Genomic DNA, 23,069 nt, shown 5'->3' with positions numbered 1-23,069 from the left:
CAGTCTTAGCAGATAAACCATGGATTGACTGGACTGTGAAGGCTTAAGTACCCCTTCCTCTGGGTGCACACTGGTGGGGTGTTGCAGGGAAACCTGCCAGCGACCCGGGTGTGTTCCTGTTGCATGAAGAGAAGAGAGGACTTCCGTATCTAAGGCTGTGCATATTACAAAGGAGAGCTCATAGGGCAGGCAGCATGAGCTGAGACCTATGATTATGGCCAGACTTATACAAGGGTATTTCAGAAGTGGTACTTTGAATATAGAAATTTCGTCTCATTGTTTGGGTGCTGGCTGCTGTTACAGAAGGTGTGGGTTCAAATGTGAGCTCTGACATAGACTCCTTGGGTGAGCCATGGACTATTCCCGTGCCTCCTGTCCCCAGAACAATGGGATATTAATCTTTCCTTCACCTGTTCAGACTGTAAGCTCGTGGCGCAGGGGTTATCTCTTACTATGTGTAGGTGCGCCTGCAATACAAATAAATCATAATAGGACAAAGGCACAGCTGAGAAGATCTTTTATACAATAAGTTTTATTGATGTTGTGTCAATACAATCGAGTACTGTAGTTTTAGTTCTGAAGAGGCCAGTTTCCGATCACAATCAAAGAGAAGGCATTTTAAACCAATTTTACTATGACAGACAGTGCATGTAATAGGTATTTTTACAAAAACTAAAATCCTCTATATACTAGATTAGAAAAGAAGATACTAGAGGTAAACTTAAAAAAAAAAGTAAGAATTTGTATATAAAAAATGCACACTGTAATGTAGTTTTCATAGTTAAAAACTGACAAACTTCATCCATCCCAACCATTTTTTGTATGTGTGCGACTGATACCAACATCCCAAGTGCTCACACCCATGACAGAAAATAAACCTTCCTGCTGGCAAATATTACAGACTGCGTACTTCAAAAGAAATCTTCCTGACAATATCTGGTTTACTGAACACCTTCCCTCCTTCACCCTGTGCATCGTTTCCTAGCCTCCCTGTATGTGTAATATCCTTGTCATTCAATACTGTGTAAATGTAACAGGTTATAGAGCTGCAGAAGGGTGATTATGGTTTCTGTTCTGCACATGAAGGGAAAGTGAAATTGAATGAGTTAATATTTGCGTTTGGTTAGAATGTGCGTTTCTGTCACTGTTTTTGCCAGCCAGAACCAGAGTATTGAATAATAACAAAACCAAACCAGGACTGAACGTAGGTCAGAACACAGTATAAATAAATTGCTTTGTCGAGTAACAGGCTTAAACTTCCACCCTTGGGTGAATTTTCAACGGTGTGGAAGTTCCTTACCCTGCTGCAGGTAGTATATGTAAGTTACCATCTCTGCCTCTGGCAGTGTTCCGTGATTCAAGGAGTGAGACCGCTTTGCTCTGAAATGAAGGGATCTGCTGTATTATCAACTTGAGTTCATTGTGGTTCTCTGCAGGAAAATACATTTAAACCAAGAAGACAGAAGCCCCATGCCGGCTCTGTCCTTTCAAGTGTGGATTTGAAGAGAGAAATTGAGCTCCTTTTCTTCAAATTTTAGGTCTTTATGGTTCCTATTTCGAATGGGAAATCAAAGAACCGATTACCAACAGAATCTGGGCCGTGAAGGGCTCTGACATTCTTCTGCCTTTAGGAATTTAAAAACATCTGACAGAATTCAAAATATCAGGCTGTATTTGTCTCTGTTAAAAGTTCCATCGCTTCACAACCTGCTCTTGTAAATCCGAATAAAAACTAAAACAAAGGGGAGGGGAGACCCAATTCCAGATTCTGTCTGAAATGTTAGTCTATGGAATTTTTTTCTTTAGCTTCCTTCTTTTTGTTTCCTGTTTTGTAATTCAGGGATGGGCGGGTTTTTGTAAATGGAAGCCCTGGAGGGCAAGACACACAAACGCAGTGTAGTTTAAGAAAAAAAAAATCTATGTTTAAATAGTTTTATCTACAATAAATCTGGAGAATAATATTAAGTCACATTCTTACTCTTTCTCTCTCCTTTGGCCATATTCTAGGCATCATGGACATTTGAGAGTAATGAACACTGAGCTATTGACTGAATGAATTTCAGCTATTTTCTTAGGCACATGTCTTTGTAGAAAGGAATTCAGTATATTATATGTGGCTTAACTTCAACAGCGTTCTACCTACCCCGGCTGAGAAGAATCTCTTTAGTAACTTTTAAATGCAATGGTCTGTAGCCATTTTACCTTACCGCAAGCTGCAAAGCAACAGGCTTCAATTGTTCCAGTTTGCAAAGGCCAGCGCAGCCACGTGGTCACTAGCTGGGCACACCAAAAGCTGTAATAAACCTTGTAACCCATATTCAAATCAATGACGTTTCAAGCATTATTGAGGCAAAGTGGTAACAGGACAAACGTGAAATGATTTTTTTCCTAAGTCACAGAACCCTGCACGCAGACCGGTGCCCCTTTCAAAGATACGTATTGCACTATACTTGTAAATAACATTAAGTAGATAATAGCACCGTTGTAAAAGGAATGCATGGAAAGGTAGAATGAATGCTTTTTTTTTAATAAGTTCCCCAAGGGGAAGGGGAAAAAAAGTGTACACGTCCTGAAAGGTAGACATTAAAAGTAAGTTGTCCATAAATGGCACCTTAAAGAAAGCAGAGCTAAACCGTCCATGAAATCAGCTAGTAGCAATGTAAGCCATGCTTGCAGCGCCATCCTTGGACTGTCAGATAATAAAACGTTCATAAGCCCAAACAGGGCTGTGGGCTACAGAAATATATGTGATAGAACTGGCCCTTTGACTTGCCAATGCAGGAATTAATACAAGGTCAAGGAACATTGTTCATCACAGGGGGTCCCAAATTCCCTGAATGGCTTTGGAGTATATTCGGCACCCATCCTATTGCCAGGTGCTACTAACGATGTTTTTTGTTCCTAAAGATTTTTTCTTAAATATATACTTATAAAAAGGTGCTTCTGCAAAGTGTTCCCCTTTTGATGACTAAATCCACCCACCCTGATCGAATCCGAGACACTGATTCAAGCGTCAATGAGATTGAAATGTGGGGAAATGATTGCTTGGGAAGGTGAGAGTCAATCCACCAGGAATCTCCACTGCTCTAGAGATCTGAGATTGCTTAGGATCCCTGGATTGGCTAACGAATATGCAAAATGACTTTCTTTATTTAACTAGTACTCAACAGCGGGAACAAGGGCACTTGATTATAAACCAAGAAGGGTCTGGATTCTTCAGCTTTCCTCCTCTGACTTAAAGAACAATGTAGTTGCATAGCTAGATCCTAGCCAGCCTGAGCTAGTTTCTGAGTTTGATGTGCAGTCACAAAGGTAAAATTTATTCCAAAGACACCTCCCCCACTTGCCCCCCCCCAAGAAACAACAAAGGCTCCTTTCCCCTTATCCTCTCGACTCCTTGAGTGAACAGTGTGAAGCGAGGTCCTGCGCCAATGACTTGCGCGTTCTTCCCAGTGATTTTTCTTTTTTGTATTTCTTTTATTTTTTAAAAAAAATTATTAAAAAAACAAGACAGTTTATGGCTAAAGTGGGTAAAAAGGGGAAACACCCAACAACTGTTATGTGGGGCAAAGCAGGAAGCCGGAGAAAGAGGAGTGGATGTATTCTGTGGAGTACAGCCCATTGGCTTGGTCCGAGGGCATTTGGACCCAGACTTGGTCATTCTCTTTGAGTTCGAGCACTGCGCTGCCTGAGGCTTGATCCAGGTAGCCTTTTTTGTACTCGTCGTAGGTGTATGTGGCGGGCACATTGTTCTTATAAAGTGCCACCCAGACATTAGTCCCTTTGACATGCACGTGGTAGGCAAAGTAATAGATGCCGGAGATGGGGCAGGTGAATATCCCTGTGGCTGGATTGTAGGCGTTGTGCCCGTTGTACAAAGTCCTGTCGAATTTGACTGGCATGCCAGAGGCTGGGAACGGGGAGGTCAGGATGGCCGTGAAAGCGGGTGCTATCCGGGCAGAGAGCTCCCCTTTGCCATACTGTGGCTTCCCAGGCTTACCATTCCCTAACACCGCTCCTTCCACGCCTCCATCCGGCAAGTGCAGCCCAGCGATGCCTGTCTCGTCGAACACCCCTGGTGCCCCGGGGGGACCAGGCGGCCCTGGTGGTCCTGGGGGTCCGTTTAATCCACGTGTCCCTGGTATTCCAGGTGGGCCAATGGGTCCTGTAATGCCAGGCTCCCCTACCTTCCCCTCCCCTGGAGGGCCTGGGAGGCCAGGTTCCCCTTTCAGCCCTGGTAAGCCCTGTGGCCCCATGGGACCAGAAGGGCCTTGTAGGCCTGGAATACCAGATGGGCCCCTCAGGCCTGGCTGGCCTGGAATTCCTGCATCTCCCTTTGGTCCCAGGCTACCTGTTAACCCTGGCATCCCAGGAATCCCTGTGAACCCTGGTTCTCCTTTTGGCCCTGTGGGGCCAGGTGGTCCCTGAGACCCAGGCAAACCTCTCTCTCCAGGGACCCCTGGTTTCCCTGCAAAACCGTTTGGCCCTTGGTCTCCACGCATCCCTGGTATTCCTGGGGGCCCAGGCAGCCCAACCTCACCTTTGAGGCCTGGCAGCCCGTGTTTGCCTGGCAAGCCCATGGAGCCTGGCACCCCGGGGGATCCAATGACACCCTGCGGGCCCTGCTCGCCTGCTTCCCCATCCATGCCTGGTTCCCCTTTGTCGCCAATGGCTCCTGGGATCCCAGGTTGCCCACGATCTCCTTTTAAGCCTGGCAAACCTGGTTTCCCATAGCCTGCGGGCCCAGGTAAACCGGGAAGGCCACGGATCCCGGGTTCTCCCTTTGGCCCCACAGGGCCTTGCATACCTGGAATCCCTCCAACGCCCGGGATGCCTATTCCATCAATCCCTGGTGGCCCCCGTGGCCCCATCGGCCCAGGTTCCCCATTGATCCCAGGGGCTCCAGATGGGCCCATCTCGCCTTTCCCCCCTGGAGCACCTGGTAAGCCATTGAACCCTGGTTTCCCAATGCCATTTGGCCCTGGAGGCCCAGCGGGGCCGGGGGGGCCTCCATTTCCTCGGGGACCCGGAAACCCTGGCTTCCCAACACCATTTTCACCCTTTAAGCCCCGCTCCCCCCGAAGCCCTGGTTCCCCTTTTGGCCCAGGCTCACCCCGAAATCCTGGTAGACCTGGAGTGCCCTGCATGCCTGGTTTCCCATTGACTGAGATGCCTGCTGGCCCAGGCAATCCTGGTGGGCCAGGTAATCCTCTCTGGCCTTGCTCACCTCTCAGGCCGGGTTCACCTTTGAGGCCGGGCATCCCTTTCATACCTGCCTTTCCTGGAAGCCCTGGGATACCTGGTTTGCCAACACCAGAAAATCCAGGGGGCCCAGCAGGGCCTGGCTGGCCATGAAGTCCGGGTTTCCCAGTGCCTGGTTTTCCTGGATAGCCTGGGGGGCCTGGAGGTCCTCTTGGGCCTGGCTTTCCTGGGGGGCCTGGCTCCCCTTTGAGATCCATCGGCAGGAGCGGTTGCATGTCTGTTAAGAGCAAGAGACACCAAACCCTTACTGGATAAGTGAGGAAAGGCCTAGTGCCCACCCACTACCAGGAGAAGCAGAACCTCAGCGTCATGAGAGGAGAAGCCATGGTGGCTAGTGCTGAGCGTTAGTGAAGTCACAGCCCCGCGCCTCAGAAGGATTTAGGAGGCTAACGCCCACTGATTTTTAATAGGATTTAGGCTCCGGAATACCTTTTGAGGCTCTGAGCTGTACCGCCTTGTTAAATGGAGATATTGCTATAAACCCTCCTGCTGATGTTGGAAATTAATATTTGTGAAGCACTTTGAGAGTCTGAGATGAAAGGTGCTCTGAAAGCCTGGGGGTGGGGTATCATTAACTATACATAAGTTACACACCCAGGGGCTCCTTTTGCTGTAATGGTAGGTTGTAGGAATGTACGTTAGCACCAGATGAAAAGAGGCCTGTTCAGACACACTGTCATTTATGGCTGATTTAGAAGTAGCTAAAACAAGTCCCACCGGGTACTTGAACATTAAATGGGGAGTCTGACCAATTTGCTCAACCAACCATGGGGGGAAAAACTGAATAGAGATGAACAATTCAGACTTGCTGTGCTCAAGGTAATGCAAAAGGAAAAGAGTGAACCTGTAGCTTTTACTGAGACTAAAGATGGTGGCTTCACGGATGCCCTGCTGTCTGTTTATCAGTGTGGTGGCAAAACTAATAGTATCAGCCAAGATATTCTTTGGAGTGCGGGCTAACTCTGGGACGTTTTTGATAGTTTCAGAGGCCCCTGTGCTTCCACTGATGCTTCTAACAGGATCTAGAGTTATCATTATGGCATCTTCAATAAGCAATATAGGCATTTGCAAATAGTAACAAGCTAAGATGTTCACCAAATTCACAGATGATGCAAAATCAGTGTTTGGGTTGGGAAAAAAATCTATGACTTAGAGTTATCACTGTTGATATTATAGTAGCACCTAGAACCCCAAACAAGACTGGGCCACCCTCATTGTAGCACCTAGAACCCCAATCAAAACTGGGCCCCTCACTGTGCTTGACACACATATCCAAACAGGTAGTAAGCGAGTCCATGCTCAAAAACAGCTTACAGTCTAAACATATAAAATAGTCAAAAAGGAAGGAGTTTAATTAGGCCCATCAACAGAGGCACAAAGAACTTAAGGCCCAGCGCCTTAAAGGTAGTCAGACTCGTAAGGTCCATTGAAATCAATGGGCATTAGGTGTCTAAATGCCTCTGAGGATCGGGACCGAAGTGACTTGGTCACACAGGAGGTCTTGGCAAAGGTGGGGACTGAATCCACATCTCTTTAGCCCCAGCGCCTTATTCACAAGCCTTATTCACGATCCTCTAGATATGCATCGAGCCAAGCAGTGACAGAGGAGGCTTCACACACTGCCCCACCAATGAGCGTAAGGCCTGTTGTTGCAGAACTATCACTAGAAACAAGAGCATTGGCTAGCCTCCAGGGTCCCTGCCAACCCTTAGTTTCTCCATTGCCAGTATGGCCAAGCATGCCAATTAGCATCAGCTGTGAGGGTGATTTTTAGGGGGCTGTTTTTACATGTTCCCCAGGACCTGAGGACTTCTCCCCCCAAATCATTCATACTGGCTACAAAAGAGCCATCAGCGGGTAATGGCTTTCAGTCACTACCAAAGAGTGTGTTGGAGTTGAAAGGCACAGCCAAGCTTAATGATACCCTATCACCAATCCGCTGAGTGATTGAGCCGCCCTTAAAATCTTGGACTTCTCTAGTCCTATAATGGTTTTCTCTTACTAGGCTGACTACAGTGCTTTAGGATATTTTCTTGGGAGAGCAGCTAGGTAACTGCTTTGTCATTTGTGCATTCACGTAAGATGTGTCTGTGTTCACTGGCGCAGTCCCACTTGCCTATGGAGTGTAGCATCGGGGAGGAAACTTTAAACACACTGAGAATGTAGACAAAGCCAATTGCTGCAAAGGAAATGCAACAGCAATACCATCTTGGACTGATTCAGCACAGCTGGGAGTAGGTCCTAAGCACTTGCCATTTAGAGAATTCTAGCCGTTTTGCAAAGGGCCATAAGAAAAAGGAAAATGCATCAGAGAAGGACGTGGAGATGGAAGTGTAGGCGATCCAGAGTGTGTCATAATTGCTACTCACTACAGCTCGGTACTCTTGGTACAGGAGCAGCGTGAGTCCCCGGACCAGAGTAGCCCAGGCATGGCTTCACTTCCCACCTGAGAAGTGGGTGAAATTTTTGACTGGCTCTTGTCCCAGGTAGGTTTGATAGAAGAGAGATTTGATGGTTACTTATACACGTTTCGAAAAACAAGTTTCAGACTGGTAGCTATGTTAGTCTATCAGCAAAAAGAACAGGAGTACTTGTAGCACCTGTAGTTAGAGAGACTAACAAATGTATTCGAGCATAAGCTTTCGTGGGCTACAGCCCACTTCTTCGGATGCATGCTGTGGAAAATACAGTAGGAAGATATATATATATATATATATACACAGAGAGAGAACATGAAAAAATGGGTGTTGCCAGACCAACTCTAATGAGACTAATTGATTAAGGTGGGCCTCATTAGAGTTGGTCTGGCAACATCCATTTTTTCATGTTCTCTGTGTATATATATCTTCCTACTGTATTTTCCACTGCATGCATCCCATGAAGTGGACTTTAGTCCACAAAAGCTTATGCTCAAATAAATTTGTTAATCTTTAAGGTGCCACAAGTACTCTAAAAACAAGGGCTCTGATTGGCTGGCAAAGACTTCTCATTGCCCTGTCTATGACTTTATAGCCAAACGTGACCCAAATGTAGCAAACTGGCTACAACAGCCAACCTTTCTAAAAGTGATCACAGAAGCATCAGGTACCAGGGCAGCATCTGGCCCTCTGTGTCTGAGTTTATGTAATCAGGTAATCTCAGCAGCTAGATGGACCTCAAAGGAGTCTCAAACTGTTGGATGCTGTTTACATGGGAGGTTTGTTCCCTACTCCAATTCTGGTATCTGTATACACCATGTGTCTCTACAGTCACTGTTTACAAATGGAAGAGGCTGTGCCTGGAGACATTTGCATCACGTTTGCCTTTAGAAAGGGAGGTTTCTGTTCCATTTAGTTGTCCTCCTAAACTGTGGAGTCAAAGGTTTTACTCTTTGATGTGCATTGATTTACCCATGTATTAGGAGTTAAGATTACTTCATTGGGCCATATCTAGCTTGCCTCACAAATTACTGGCTGTAATGTGAAAGGGCCAAATTTACAATGCGCTTCACGCACCCTGCCATATTTGCCTGGTAGCAGAATAGAGCCCAAACTCATTTCACAAGGAAGAACCATCTAATGATTTATATGACAGTAACATCTAGTGGCTCCAGCTGAGATCAGGGGCCCATTGTGCCGGACGTTGTTCGTACACATAGCAGGAGACAATGCTGGCGTGAAGGGCTTGCAATCTAGATGGACAAAGGGTGGGAGTGGAGAACTGACTTGCCCAAAGCCACACAGCAGAGCTGGGGGGGGGGAAAAAGAACCAGCGACTTCTGGCCCTGTCCAGCGCGCTGTCCTCTGAACCACACTGTCCCTCAGCCAAGCTTGGCTTTGAGTCATGGCTCCTGCCATCTGCCAGGTTCAAACCGGTGACTTGCATTTGCGGAGTACGGCCTTGCACAAAGTTCTCCCACGGCCAACCATATAAACCACCCAACTGTTTGCTCCTAGTTTTTGGAACTGTACATGGGCTACAACCCCAGTAGACACTATGGGGAGGAAGGAGGAGCATGCAAACTGTTTGGTGGTTGCAAGCTGCAGGATGGGAAAGTTGATGCAGCGGCACACTACTGAGTCACATTGCACTGAGGACAGACTCGGCACAAACAGAAAACGAAAGAAAGATGCTGTCTTCTGATTGCTTTTCATACTCTGCAAGAGGAGAGTTTTCATTCTCTGCAAGAGAGCTGGTTATGGATTCTCTAAGGCCTGCAGCCCCACAAGTAAACGTAGGGAGAGGAGGAAGCTGTCTATCTGCATTCTACCCACCCATCCACCATCTGAGAGAAAAGCTTCAAGCTACACCCACTGCCTTGCTAGAGCCCACTAACCCATGGGCAGACAGATGCTCTGAATGCCAGAGGCTGGACGCACAGGCCTAGCTGTTGGTCCTGGCTTTAGAAGGAGTTGTGAATGGTAACAGAGAAGGGAAGGTCTGGGGCTGCCTGGTTCAATTCTCTGGGCAAAGGAGGTTCAAAAGTTCCAGGAGGGGGAGGGTAAAAGAGAAGTGGGTGCTGGAAAGAAACAGAATCTGTATTGGGAACAGAGCCAGGTCCATCCCCTGGAGACTGAGGAGTCAGTGTGCTGAGTGAGGACATAAAAGCAAGGAAACCGTGGGGCTGGATGGATCTGCCAACACTAGGAGATTTTGCTCAGTCAATGGGGAAAGATTACATGAGATTTAAGGCACAGGCAGTAAAAATAATAAAGGCAGCAGACAAGGCCCCAGCTAAGTATCAAAGGGGGCTTTTCCTTTAAGCACAAAAATTAGCACTGGTCATTTCAACCAAGTCTGGAAATGTGGTTATTTTTCTTTCGTTAATGGAAACATATTCAGGGCTTAGGCTTTCCTGAGCTTATCTGCATATCAAAGACTTGCCCACATCCTCTGCTCTAATAGAGGTCACATGGTTATCTTGATTAAGGAAATACTTGTCTATCAAGACATCGCCACTGGATTTCTGCAGCCGAGAAAAAAGAACGATTTAAACTGTGTGCTTAAGCAGATTTCTGGAAAATATCTTCCCCGGAAAATTATTTCAATATGTGGGGTTTTTTTTCTTTTCTTCTTGTGCTGGATGCTATGGTTTGTAAGAATTAGTTTTCTAGGTCATTTCGCATGGAATCAGAACATGGAGATACAGCTGAGCCCATGAAGGAGGGGGCAGGAAAAAAAAAAACTCACCAAAAGAAAAAGCCAGATGTGAGTTGCCAGCTTGTGGGCAGCCAAGAAAGCAGACAGGAAAACCAAACCGGGGACGTTAGCACAGAGAAATTGGGACATTACAGCCCCAACGGTATCCAATTTCAGGAGACCGTGTCTTACCACAGACGCACGTCTCTGAGAGTCTGCGTTTCCCAGCAATAGCAAGGGGTTATGTGCTCCCCTCTGTGTATGAGCAAAACAACCATGAATGCTAATGGAAACAGCCACCTGGGAGTCTGGGAGGGAAAACAATAGACAGAGCCTCTACAGAAGGTCTCGCCTCAGGTCCAGAAGAAAGGTTTCAACCTCATTCCAGAACAAAGGAATTTTCAGCTCAATGTCTGTCTAACGTGGTCTCTGATAGTGGCCAGTGTCAGCTGCTTCAGAGGAAGGTGCAAAAAATTTCATAATGGCCTGTGATGGAATAATGTGCCAACGAAAATAAGTTTCTTCCTGACCTCAAGCAGCCAGTGGTTGGCCTATACCCTGAACCATGAGGGCTGATACATCCCTGATGAATTGTCATCCTAGTTACAATACCTGTGGGGGGTTCTGTTATTCCTAACAATGGCTAATCCTTTTTTTTTTTAATGTTGCTGAGCTGTTGGCCTCAGTAATGCCATGTGACAGTCAGTTCCACAGGCTAATTATGTACATGGTAGCTTGGGCCAATGGTTATCTAGTCCATCATCCCATCTTTAGCTGTGGTCAGCGCCTGATAAGGTGTGGGGAAAAAAACACCCTTAATGCTCACTGCCTTTCCTCTCCAGTGGAAATACAGTTAACTCTTATGGCCAAACAATGGTTGTCATTTCTGGAGACCTTTTACAAGGCAGCAACTATCTTCCCACCTTGAATACACCATCACCATGTTCTCTCTGAACTCACTCTTCTCTGTCTGCATGCCATGGAACTACTCAACCCTTCCTTATTCTGTGGGGGCAGCCCAAAGAGTTCACCCTACGAAGCAGCTCCTTTCCCTTGTCCTACCAGCACCCCTTAGGGCAGTGTACAACGAAGACACTGTCAGCTTCAGCTGGGGTTGCCAGGGAATATGAACAGGGCATAGGAAACCACGCAACAAATCCCAGTGGCTACCGGAGAGGTTGGCAGCATTATGTTCTAAATCAGTAGCCCCCATCCAAACGTTCGGTGTGTTGAGTCACCTGGAAAATGCAGATCAATCCAGAGAAGATTCCAAGACATATCAAACAGGCTTCTTACATATAGATCACCTCGTCTTCAAAATCCTTAATGAGCTCTCCCATGTGTCATACATTAGGACTTTGTTCTTGAACATGTAGGGGTTCTAAGACCTTCTCTTGCTCATGTGGCCTGTGGAGACTCCTCTTGGCAGTTTATCGTGGAGATTTTCTTGCTTGCCCAGGTTTTTTTTTGCCTATGGCTGGATAAACTTCTGGCTGGTTTCCTTTCATTTCTGCTGGCCTTGAAGTTCTCTCCAGGCATTGCATTTTCTTCCAGAGGCCAGAGCTCAGCAGATCACAGGGAGCAAAAGAGAGCCACAAGGGGAAGAACGAACAGACGGCGCTTAATGGGATTAAAGTTGGAAGGGAACATATTATAAAAATAATTGTCGTCTTGGCAAGGGAAGTTTCACATTTAGCAGGACATGACGGAGCTGCTGAGATGTTAACTGGAGGCCTCTTGACTTCATACGAGCAGCCGCTCTACAAGGTGTGCAGGGCTTAGTTATTCACTGGGTTTTCTGTAAACATTTTAATATAGGTGAAAGCTGCGGGATTGGCAGCTTCTGAAGGCTGAAGGGTAGGTCCTGCTCCGTGCAGCAGTAGCCCACGGGTTCCCCCCAACTGCCCTGCTGTTAATATGTCTCTGGAGGAGTCACCTTTAAGGGAAATGGGGGAGCTCAGTCTCTGTGGACCATTCCCACACCTTGGGCTCCTTGCCCAGTCTCAGATGGGGAAAAAATTATAGGGATTGTTTCTGTGGTTTAGACACTTGCCCTTGGACCTGGGCAGAGAACCTACAAACTCATTTCATAGAAAGGCCACCGAACAACTGCCAGATGGTAGCAATTGTTTGGTCGCTGCTGTGGGAGGGGTGAGGACTGACCACTCCCAGCAGGCAAAGGTAAGACCCTGGTCAATAGCTGAACGAAGGGGCTCACCGGCTCTCTGACTTTGTGAGGGGCTAGGGGAAGATGTGGGGCTGCTCTGAGAAGGCAGTGCTACCTCAGGGGGATCAAAGCCACATTCCTTTTGCCCCACCAGGATGGGAAACAGGCTCTCCTGGCTTAGTCTGATAAATACACACGTTAGCAAGGCAGGAGGCTGGGGTGTGTAATCTGCCATGGTGAGCCAGCAAAAGGCTCTGACTTAACTAATGCTTTATTCCGTGTACAGTCAGGGATCTCTGCTCCGCAGTGCGAGGCACTGCACATGCACACACACGCCTAGTGAAGCAATAGTGCCCTGCCCCAAAGCCCTTACACTCCTGTGCTCCCACCTCTGCACAGAGACCAAGTTCAGTCAGAGTTTTGGCTCCTTCAAACAAAGCTGCCTTTAAATCCAGGACTAGGACATGAACAGGATCCTCTCACGCGGCTCTATGTTACACCTGGGCTGAAGTGGGACTAAGTGATGCCAGAGCCACCCTCTGCCCAGGCGGGAATTGTACCTTAAACACGTTTCCAGGTCATGGCAGCCCAAAAACACAGGCCCTTCCCGAACACTCTGTTCCTGCACGTGGGACAAACAGCGACACAGAGCCCAAATCTACACCCGTGTGCAGGTGCAAACTGTTCTGATTTGCGTGACCCTTGTAGGCAGAGCTACTGCTGCGGGGAAGCAATTTCCTCTGCTCCTTGGAAAGACCAGGCAGGGTCTGGGGAGCAGCTGCCCTCGGAGGGTGGGACACACCTGCTACGCTGCCCAGCACCTGAGAGGCAGTAATAATTACCCCCTTCTGCAGACTTGGCCAAGGTCACACAGCAGGTCAGAGGCAGACGCAGGACTAGAACCGGTAATGGCTGTGCTGTAACCACTAGCCCCCATGCCCCCACATTTAGCTAGGGGGAATTGAGCCCACAGCACACTCAGATCAAGATACAGCAGATAAGGGGCTACATCCTCTGTGGTTTTTTTGTTAGCATGGCTCAAAAATGGGTACAATTAGTTGTTCTTATGCAGCCACACGAAAGAGCCTGGTTCACTGATTATTAGTTCATTCATTAATCATTCATGTTCATCAGCTGTGTTTATTTTTAAGCACTGACCACACACTTGGCGATGGCTGTGCGTGAAGGTGGGAAAGGCCCCTTGACCCACGCCTATACAATAACTCTGCCCCCTTGGTTTGCACATCGTCACAGAGCGCAGTGGCATCACATAGCCAAACACTACCAGGGAGGGCCAGCTTTTTAAAGGTGTTTAGAGGCCTAACTCCTAGTGACTCCAATGGGCGTTAGGTGCGTTGGTGCTTTTGAAAATATCACTATCTGCGGCTACTTTTAAAAATCGGGCTGTTAGCGCTGTTAAAGTCTGTTCCTCAGCCAGCAGCCCCTGCTAATCATGTCTGAACTCTGACCTCCACCTTCCAAGGATCACGAGGTGCTGAGCAAATGCTGATTTAGCGAAGTCTCTTACCCCTCTGTGTCAGGTGGGGAAACCGAGGCAGAGACCGATTTAAGTGCCCAAAGCTGTGCACGTGCCCAGGATCACAAAGTGAGTTGGAGTCAGAGCCTGGAATGAAAACAAGGCAGCCAGCTCCCCTACTCTAACCACTGGACCTGCGCATGGTTTGTCAACCATTGCCAACAGCTTGCAATGGGTCCCTGTATTCATGGCTCTTTGAGGGGGCCAGGAGCAACACTTGTCTGTTGTACCATGAGGCCAAGACACAGAAGAGGCGGAGAAATCACTGACACCAGCTAACGTGTAAATCTGGTCCCCAGTCACTCATGGGCTGACACCTCTTTCCCAAGCGCAGTATGGTGCTTGGTGCAGTACTCACTGAGCTCAGCAGCTCTTCTAGACACCAGCGGGCTTAAGGCCCAGATTTCTATGGCAAACATGATCCCCAAAGAAAATAAAAGGGAAGCTGATATTCTCCTAGCCACGCTTGGGGCAGGATTTTACTGACATGAAAGGATAAGGAGTCTTTTTGGGGGGTGAAGCAGTTTGGTTTTAAAACTGCTCACTTCCCATTAAATCCCATTGGTGCAAGAGCACCAGAGGGAGTCTGGGCATTTAGGGACGCTGCAGCAGCTGGGGAACTTAACTGAAGGGGGGAGAACCAGATCCAAATGAGACCAATAGGTCTGAGTGGCATTTTGTCATTCGCACAACAACAAGGATATGAAGAACTCCCGCGGGGATAGTTGGGTTCCAGATAACCCTGCTTACGAGCTCTACACAAACATGCCAGGTCTGGGTGAATAATACATCCTGCTGTTCTGGCTGATGGCGTCTAAACCACAGCCCACAGTGAGCACCACTAGAGGGCTCACAAACTATTTAAATAGGCACTGCCCTATTCCGCTACAATACAAGGTCCCAGGGCAATTCTCTTTTCTCCTGCACTCTAGGTAACCTTCCAATGCCCAGCTATCCGCATTAGCAGGCTGTGGTGGGCTCTGAAGCCATTAATACAGGGCCCTTGTGTGTATTTAATACCCATGGCTGTTGCTCACTTTTGCCCTATAATAGTGGGAAAGGTTTGGAGCAGACCCAAAGGAGCAGAAGGCAAAGTCCAGCCTGGCGCCCTGTAAGTAAACCCTGCACCGCACTAAAGAGACCACCGCGATCTGTCCTGATGCATAGCTGTGTTTTTAAAGTTCCCTTTTCCTGTTTTTAAAATGTATTTTTTTTTTAAATCGCACCGGTCGTTAACATTTTAACGGTTTTTAATGCCACCCACCCGGCTCAGGTCTTGGAGACAACACAGCATCTCCGGAGAGCGGTGTTGGCGAAGCTGATACCAATGCAGGCGGGCACAATGCTAAGCAGGTTATAAAAACCGAGCTAGAGATACATCTGGGGCTAGACAGACCGGCCCAGATCCTCACAGGGATTTAGGTGCCCAAATACCTTTGAGGCTCTGGCCTTAGTTGCGAGAACTACGTCCTCTGGTGCTACAGCTCGCTGGGCTTGCATTGTAATGTGCGCCTCGGGACGGCTCGAACCAGGAGGAAGCTGAATGACCTGAACAGAATCAAATTTCCTATGCCGGGGGAGGTGCCGGGCAATAGCTGGAATCACCACGGAGACTCATTAAGTAGAATTATCCATTCAGCTAGATTTGGGGGGGCAGGGGTGTACCGTCGAGCCTCGTCCTTGGGGATCAGGCTTTCACTTACACCAGCTCCCCAGGAAAGAGGCCTCCCTTCCCCTCGGGGTATTAACTAACAGTCAGGGAGCAAAATGTTGGTTTTTTTCCCCCCCTTTGCCATTTAGAAAAGCAACTTGGCTTTTTGGAAAGGTAACGCCTGACATGTTCACTAGGTGGCGCCCGCAAGCTAGGAACCCGGCCTGCAGTCGCTCAGTCTCCCAGGCCACTCAGGTCTTGGCTTAGCCCTGAAACCCAGCCTGCGAGGGTCATGTTTAACCCCCTTTCCTGACTGCCCTTCAGGGTCAATTGCAAACAGGGACCGTCTGGAGCTGCCGCAGGCTCCTCCCCTGGCTATGCATCCAGTGCTTTAACCGGGGGGCGTTCCAGGCCCTGCCACAGCGACCGTTGCCTTTCTACAGACCTGGGGAACTGGGTGCTGAGTGGGGCAGTGACTTGCCCATGGCACCGCCAGAGAGAGGCCTCAGGAATCCTGATTCCTTCTTTATCCCAAACCAGCCTTCCCCCTAACACAGCCTCCCAGGCAGCAGTGCAACTGCCGGGCGAGGTGAGGCTGAGCCTTGGGAGAGGGGGTGCCAGCGGGGGCATCGCCGCCAGCCAAACCGGGTGGACGCGACAGTCCGAAGGGGCCAGCCGCGGTGCCGGACCCAGCCAGCTCTCACTGGCTAGTGCCAGAGTTGGAGCGGTGAGTGGCGTGGTTCCCTGCCACACCCTTTGGGTGCCCCGCGAGGGGAAAGTGACGTGTGAAACCGGAAACAAAGTCAGTTTGCTTTCGATTAAAAAAAAAAAAAGGGTAAAATGCTGGAAATGAAATAAAACCTTTCATTTGACCCAACCCCATTTTTTTTGTCTTTTGTTTGGAGCTGCGAGAGAACCAAAACCTCTGTCAGTCGCTCAGCTCTACCGAGGAGCCAGAGGCCTGGTCTAGCAGCATGTCTAACACTGGGTTCAGGGAAGAAAGGGCACGAGAGCGCATAGCCACAGCCCAGCTGACAATGACTGAGCCACCACGTTCTACCCACGCTCAGGGCCCCTTACGGACACGTGGTCAGAGACAGTGCCTGCCTTGGAGCGCTTACAATCTAAGCAGAGGAAATGGTGGTCCCCTGGCAGGCGTCACCAGCGGGCAGGTGGCACCCACAGGCGGGGTCATTTCAGGCCCACTCTGAGCCACTGGTTGGAGGCTTGAAGTGCCAAGGCCGGTCAACGTGTGGCTCCCGGCGCAGGCGCCGTCTCGTGCTGCACTACGCCGTGGCGCTGGAGCTGGGAGGGCAGGGGGAGCAGCCTCCCTTTTGAGCCATGGTTTGGATCCCGCTGTCTGAACCTGCCGGCAGAGGCTAGCGTGCTCCAGCTGTGCACGTGTGCGCTAGTGGAGCGGGCACTGGGCTAAGAATCAGGCAACCTGGGTTCTGGCCCCACTTGTGGCCAGTCCCTTCCCCTCTGGGTCCCTTCCCTACTGTGACCGTACGCTCGCCAACGCAGGGACTGTCTCTTGCTGTGTGAACACGCAGCTGAACCGAGCCCTCCGTAGCGCACATACTAATACAACTCTTCCTTCAAAGCAAAGCGGGGGCAGCATCCCCCAGGCATGACACGGTAAAACCACAGGATGCATTTTGCCATGTCCCAAGGCCTCGAGCTGCGGGCGCCGCAGACCCAGGGGCGAGCTGCCAGTTCAGGGTGTGGGTTTGGTGCGCACCTGGCTGACCTGGGAGCCTTTGAACCCGGAGGCTGCGTTGGCACGGGGTTTACGCTGCACCTCTGACAGTCGGTATCCAGCAGGAAAGCCGCTGCCACGCGGAAGCCTCAAATCCTACCAGCACCCATAGGGGCTAAAAGGTGGGGCGAGAGGAGACGATGGGGGCTAGCTGTCCCCTTCCAGCCCCTTCCGCCAGCTCCCTCCACAAGCAGTTAGAGTCGCCAGCAGATCCCAGTCGGAAAGGTCCCGGCCCGGCAGCTTTCCCAAGGACAGAAAAGGATGGAGGCTCCTCCCCTTTGTATGCTGGTGTCATAAAAAGAGGGACTTCATTGGTCCAGGGCTGTGCTGTGTCCTACCCTGACCCCGCCCAGCTATGCAAACTCCTCCCCTTTCATAAGACCGGCCATACTGGGTCAGACCAATGGTCTAGCTAGCCCAGTGTCCTGTCTCGGACAGGGGCCAGTGCCAGATGCTTCTGAGGGAACGAACAGAACAGGGAAATTACCGAGTGATCCATCCTCTGCCGTCCAGTCCCAGTGTCTGTCTGTCAGAGATTTAGGGACACCCACAGCATGCAGTTGCATCCCTGATCACCTTGGCTAAGAAATACATTCCTAGAGGATAGGTCCATCCATGGCTAATGCGTTTTTTAACCCAGTCATACTTTTGGCCTTCACAACTTCCTCTGGCACTGAGTTCCACAGGTTGACTGTGCGCAGTGTGAAGAAATACTTCCTTTTGTTTGTTTTAAACCTGCTGCTTGTTAATTTCATTGGGTGGCCCCTGGTTCTTGTGTTGTGTGATGGGGTAGGTAACTTTCCCCTGCCCCTTCCCAACTATGCAAATTCCTGACCTCTCCCAGCTGTGTGAGCTCTTCCCCCAGCTGTCCAATGTGTGCCCCCCCCCCTCAGCCAGCTCCCCTTGGGGGACTTATCAGAGCGACCCCTGAGTTTTTAATAAATATTCTCAAATGTGGCCTGGCTGAAAGAAGTGATGCTTCGTTATGCCCATTTCCTGCCCCCTCCTGGGTGGAAATAGCCCCGCACAAAGCTTGGGTCACTTTGAAAGCCACTTTAGTGAGAGTTTTGTAAAGCTACAGGCAGCCAGGCAGGAAGAGCGCGTGTACCGGGGAGACGGGCATGAGATCTCCTGCTCCTTGGTGTGGCTGGGCCCTGTGGGGCTAGCAACCCCCCTCTCCATCCTCACCTCCAGGCTGCTGCCACCACTACAACACTGCGGATAACAGGGACCCTGGAGTCCGGTGACATCAGAGAAGGCGAGGCAGTGGCCAGGCGTGTGCAGACTGACAAACCCAGATGCAGTTTCGCTGCGACCACCAAAGACTAATGAGGAAGGCAGCCAGGTCCCTTCTTTCACTTCTGCTTCTGGGCTAGGAGGTACTTCATCGCCTTATTAGGTGGTCTTTGCGTTGCCCTAGCAGCTGCTAGCCCCAGCCATGGCCTGGGACTCCGCTGAGCTAGGCCGCTGTGCAAACAGACCAGAAAGACGGTCCCTACCCGAAGAGCTCGCAGGTTTGCGGAGTCTCTCGCGGCCTCGTTTTCTGGTCCCGCGCACACTGCGCCCTTGTCTTGTTCTCACAAGTCCCATGTACTGCCCCCCGCCCGCCGCCGAGCTAGGCTATGAGCTCCAAGCACTGGATTCCTGAAAGCCCAGAACCCTCCCCCTGTGAGGTACCACGGTGTTATTGTCCCCCTTTTCAACAACTGGGGAAATCGGGGCATGGTGCGGTCGAGTGACACCCTCAGCCACACACAGGGTCAGTGTCAGCATGGGAACAGGACCCAGGCATCCTGACTCCCAGTGCCAAGCTCTGACCACTAGATTGTCAGCTTGGTTTTATTAAATAAGTGGAGTATTGGCTGGATTAGGGGCAGTAGGGTCTATAAATAACCCTCTGCCAGGAGCTAGAGGAGTATTTTCCCCCTTGTGTGTGTTATATAAAGCAGGAATTACCAAAGCACCAGCAACTCCTGTATGTGTTACTTACGCTGTTGGGTAAGACAGACAGACGTAGGGGAACGTGCCCCTCACAGGGGCATCTGCCTTCATTACAGTGATGCTGCAGGCATATACCACTCTCCTTGACAGAGTCACACCTTCTCTCAACAGCCAGTGGGACTGACGCAGCCTCTGGCCTCTCCTGGGCCTTCACAGCCGTCCTTGCTTGCCCGACTCTGCTCTCTCGCTCTTACGAAGCTCACGCTAGGATGGCCAGTTAGGTGAGCTCAGAGAACTGTCTGTCACCTGATCCCTCAGAGCAGCAGTGTCATCCAGTGGATAGCGCCTTGGCCTGGGATGCAGGAGATGTAGGTTCTATCCCTTACGTTGCCACGGGCTTGATGTGTGACTTGGGCAAGTCATCTCCTCCCCCCTCGTGCCTCAGTTTCCCCACCCACCCTTGGTCTACCTACATTCATGCAGCTCCTAGAGCTGTAGGTACTACCACCAATAACAACTCTGTCTTGTCTGTGGCTAGAGTATGTAGGGAAAAAACAGCAAAGATATTTGACTCCAGTCCCATCGGCAGCTAAAACGTTTCTTTTTGGTGAGGCTGCCTGTGGAGTTTCTGTCTCTGGCTGGGATTCAGAGAACAGACTCCCAGCAGCTGGAGGGGGCGGAGAGCTTAACTCACTTCAACTCCAGCTTTTGCCGTGTTTTTTCCCCGGCCGCATGTGCTGATCTAAGCTCTTGATTAGCCATTCAGATTCCTCGTAAATCAGGTACTAGCAAGTTGGCCTTCTGCAGCCGCCTGCAACCCCCTGGAGACGTTATTCCTCCTGGAGCCAACACTCCCGCCAGGCTGGAGGGTCCAGCCCTGAGCTGACTGAGTGGAGCAGGCTCCAGAGGTTTTCCCCAGCTGGAATGAGCCTGCAATCCGGCTTTCAGCAGGTAGCTAATGTTTCAGCACTGGGCCGCTGCATTGTGTTGTCTGCGGCTGTATTTATGAGCGCAGGTACTTCTGTGATCCGCTGCCGACACTGCGCAGATAAAGAGCTCCTGGCACGGGCCCTGCACCAAGGAGGGATTGAATCATCATTTGTACTTAGGGCTGCCCATCCGATCATAACCACTTCTGCCGTGTCCAGCAGTCTGGCCCCGCCAAAGCCTGCGGCACACTTCAGTTCCCTGGGCACACTCCACCGCATGTTAATTTCCAGCACGAGGGTCAGGACTCCGCTCCCAGTTACACGGGTGTCAAATCCGGAGTCACTTCATTGAGGTCAGTGGACTCACTCCAGATTTACACGGCTGCAAACGAGACCAGTGTGCGCTGGCCAGGAGGAGTCTGCTCCGGCCAGGGTATGCCAGAGAAGCCAGTCCAGCCCCAGGTCAAGGCAACCATCATGACAAACCCAACAACTTGCCACGAAGAGCAGCCGCTCCAAATCCAGATCAGGTTAGAAAAATGACTATGTGTAAACGGCCCCTCCTTAGTCACTGTGTCTGCTCCATGTGAGGCTTTGGCTCAGTTGGGTCAGTGAACATGGCTGGGGTGCAGGGACCACCATCGACTCATTCGTTCCTCGTGCGCCCCCAGCTGTTGGCTGCTTCCGGCTGTTGTCTCTCGTTCGAGCGGCTCTTAGGATGGGGACCGTCTCTGTTAGGTGTCTGTACAGTGCCCAGTACCGTGCAGCTGCTCCCACAATACGAGCACGAATCCAACACGTTTGCATGCCATGCAGTGGCAGGCGGGCGAGCTGTCATGGTTCTGCCTCTCCCGTCCTCAGGAGAAGGCTCAGCTCTCCGCCCACTTGTTGCCCAGCCTGGAGGGACGCGGTGCAAAGGGCTCAGCTGGACTCTTCGATCCCAGGGCCAGGTGGCAGTGCCAGCAGACAGGCCACAGCTTGGTTTGGAAACTGAGCACGTCTGGCCTGCAACCCTGCACGGGAAAGGAAGGTCTCTGCTGCGTTAGCCCCACGGAGAGGCTCTTCCTGAGCAGTCGCTGCTCGACGTGACTCCGGATGGTCCTGCTGCTGCCTGGCCTTGGGACGGCTTGTTATCCAGTCAGCCCCCACTGCTCCACTGGCACCTCCGTTCCTCCAATAAACTGCCCCCCGCTGCTCTCCTCCAGCGGGGCTCCCCGCTTATCCTGGCATTGAGAAGCCGGTGGAGCCGGGAGGGACAGTTTGTTTCCGGGGATCCAAATAACAACCGGGCAGGGCGATGGCCTTTGCCTCTTTGCTTGCAGGAAACCGCCTCCTCTCCCGTGCGTGTCGGCTGCTGCGGTTTTGCCACCCAGTGGCTCCTCAGCCCTATGCATCGCTGAGGGGTTGGGCAAGGAGCTGGGGGGCGGTCCCAATGTGCACAGCGAGGACTGGCTCCAGGCAGAGGGCAGCGTGCCAGCTCACGCTGCATGGCCCCAATGGCGTTGTGTGTGGAGAACCAGCACCTCTGCTGTCATGGCAGGGCCTGGGAACAGGCTGGTTGAAACCACAGCGTTTGGGGTTAGGAGGAGGACAGGGGCGCAATTCTTTGGCTGCTCTTGGAGCCTCAGTGCGGAGCCTGGTCCTTCCGACCCAACAAGGCATTTCATGGGAGGTGCTCTGACAACTGACACCTCCCTGGTGCAAGAGTCTCTGCTTAGGGTGGGAATGTTAGGAGCAAGGTTTGAAGGCTGCCTGGACCTAACCTAGAGACTGTGGCCCAGATCTCCAGCTGGTGGACTGCAGGATCGGGGCCTAGATTTGCAATGCTCCACAGGGCACGGCTCCTTACTGCAGCGCTGGGTGTTTCCATCATCCATGGCTAACGAACCCCTTCCTCTCCAGCTGCTGCGCTGCAGGAGAACGTCAGCTGTGACAGGCAGCCTGGAAATCCCTGCTCTACCCTGGGATTGGTGCTGCTGCAGAACTTCATCAGCCATGAGTTCAGGGTGGCAGAAGCAATTCTTAGTCACCCATGTCACTGTCACTAAAGCATCTGACATTTCTCTCCCTGGCTGGGTGTTTGTAACAAGCAGCTGCATTTTTCAAGGGCTGTAATTTGAACCTACTGCAGCAACTGGGCTGGGAAAATAATCATCAATAATAACAATTAATTTCCACTTCTCTAGTTCCTTTCATTGAATGATCTCACAATGGGCCAAATCTGGAGCTCCTAATCAGTAATAATAATAATAATACTTATTAGCACTTTTCATCAGTAAATCTCACAGCACTTTGTGAGATCACAATGATGATACTGGAGACAGTATCATTATTACCATTTTACGATGACAGACAGCTTGATGTAATTAAACTTGTGAATGTTCCCACACCAGGCTCCCCCCTGCTGACACATTACAGCTTAGTCCAGCTCTGCGAAATGGCAGAGGTAGTGAAAAGAGGGGATTTCTCCCATGAGACCTGATGCGCAGTGTAAGGGAAACACATCTGATGAAGTGGGTTCTAGCCCACGAAAGCTTATGCCCAAATAAATTTGTTAGTCTCTCAGGTGCCACGAGGACGCCTCGTTTTTTTTACACTGGCAAAGTGTGGCATGTCCCTCTTGATGGCTGGTCCACAAGAGGACAACAGCCCTAATACTGCTGCCAGCTAATGGAGTTACTCTTTTGGCTCAAGTGATAGAGGAC

At 50.3% G+C, this 23,069-nt stretch overlaps 1 protein-coding gene across 1 annotated transcript in view; it reads right to left on the bottom strand.

Annotated features, from left to right (window-relative positions):
* Positions 1-516: 516 nt before the first annotated feature.
* The window catches only part of COL8A2 (collagen type VIII alpha 2 chain), a 47,692-nt gene continuing 25,139 nt past the window's right edge, over positions 517-23,069 (bottom strand). Inside the window, exon 3 of the mRNA XM_034754176.1 lies at positions 517-5,479. Coding sequence (XP_034610067.1) covers positions 3,558-5,479 — 1,922 coding nt within the window. The 3' untranslated portion in view covers positions 517-3,557. The remainder of the gene's footprint in view (positions 5,480-23,069) is intronic.

The sequence above is a fragment of the Trachemys scripta genome, chromosome 20 (genome assembly GCF_013100865.1).
Source record: "Trachemys scripta elegans isolate TJP31775 chromosome 20, CAS_Tse_1.0, whole genome shotgun sequence".
In the NCBI taxonomy this organism is placed as follows: domain Eukaryota; kingdom Metazoa; phylum Chordata; order Testudines; family Emydidae; genus Trachemys; species Trachemys scripta.
This window is presented reverse-complemented; position numbering and strand designations above follow the sequence as displayed.